At 57.7% G+C, this 1155-nt stretch overlaps 1 protein-coding gene across 1 annotated transcript; it reads left to right on the top strand.

The window, feature by feature from the left end:
* Positions 1-6: 6 nt before the first annotated feature.
* Positions 7-902, top strand: LOC104519786 (urotensin-2 receptor). Its single transcript, XM_010175533.2, has one exon. The coding sequence runs from the start codon at positions 104-106 to the stop codon at positions 848-850; it is 747 nt and encodes a 248-aa protein (XP_010173835.2). The 5' UTR covers positions 7-103; the 3' UTR covers positions 851-902.
* Positions 903-1155: the final 253 nt, after the last annotated feature.

Below are 1155 nucleotides of genomic sequence, written 5' to 3' on the forward strand. Positions count from 1 at the left end.
CTACCTCTCCACCATCCCCTTCATCGTCTGCACCTACCTGGCCCAGGACTGGTACTTCGGGGACCTGGGGTGCCGCATACTGCTCAGCCTGGACCTGCTCACCATGCACGCCAGCATCTTCACCCTCACCCTCATGTGCACCGAGCGCTACCTGGCCGTCACCCGGCCCCTGGACACTCTGAAACGGTCCCATGGCTACCGGAAGGGGGTCTGGTCGGTCTCACTGCTCCTTACTCTGCCCATGATGCTGATGGTCACCCTGACCGAGGGGGGCAAGGCGGAGGGCAAGGTGAAGAGGATGTGCGCGCCCACCTGGAGCGTGGACGCCTACCGGACCTACCTGACGGTGCTCTTCAGCACCAGCATCATGGCCCCGGGAATCATCATTGGCTTCCTCTACACACGTCTGGCCAGGACCTACCTGGAGTCCCAGAGGAACCCCCCCCACAAGGAGAAGAGCAAGAGATCCCCCCGGCAGAAGGTCCTCATCATGATTTTCAGCATCGTGCTGGTCTTCTGGGCCTGCTTCCTGCCATTTTGGATCTGGCAACTGGTGCGACTCTACAGCAGCTCCCTGCAGCTCACCACCCAAACCCAAAAGTGCATTAACTACCTGGTGACCTGCCTGACCTACAGCAACAGCTGCATCAACCCTTTCCTCTACACCCTGCTCACCAAAAACTACCGGGAATACCTGCGCAACAGGCACCGCAACTTCTACAGGTTCACATCCTCCTTTCGCAAGAGGGGCTCCAACCTGCAGTGCTCCTGGGGACGGTCCATGTCCTCCAGCAACCAGTATGACTACAGCTCGGAGGCCCTGGGCATGGCCACGCTGAAGGACAAGTGAGGAAGAGGAGGCGCTTTGGAGACACCAGGACCAGCAGAGCGTCTGGCCAAGGTAGGGCTTTGGGACCCCTTAGCCCTGCAGGGTCCAAAAAACTCATTTCTGGTGGTCACTCTAGTTCAGGGCAAAGAAGTTGCGTGAACCCAAGTACTGTGAGATGTGTTTGAATTTCCACCTGATTTAGGGCTGTCAGGGGGGTTCTGCTGGGAGCCAGCAACCATTCAGGGCAAATCCTTCTGGGTTTTGGGTGCAGAAGATGAGGTGGATACTTTGTTCAGTTCTGCTGCAAACTCTTTCCACGCTTTGCT

Source organism: Antrostomus carolinensis, unplaced genomic scaffold, assembly GCF_000700745.2.
Source record: "Antrostomus carolinensis isolate BGI_N321 unplaced genomic scaffold, ASM70074v2 scaffold34359, whole genome shotgun sequence".
Lineage (NCBI taxonomy): Eukaryota > Metazoa > Chordata > Aves > Caprimulgiformes > Caprimulgidae > Antrostomus > Antrostomus carolinensis.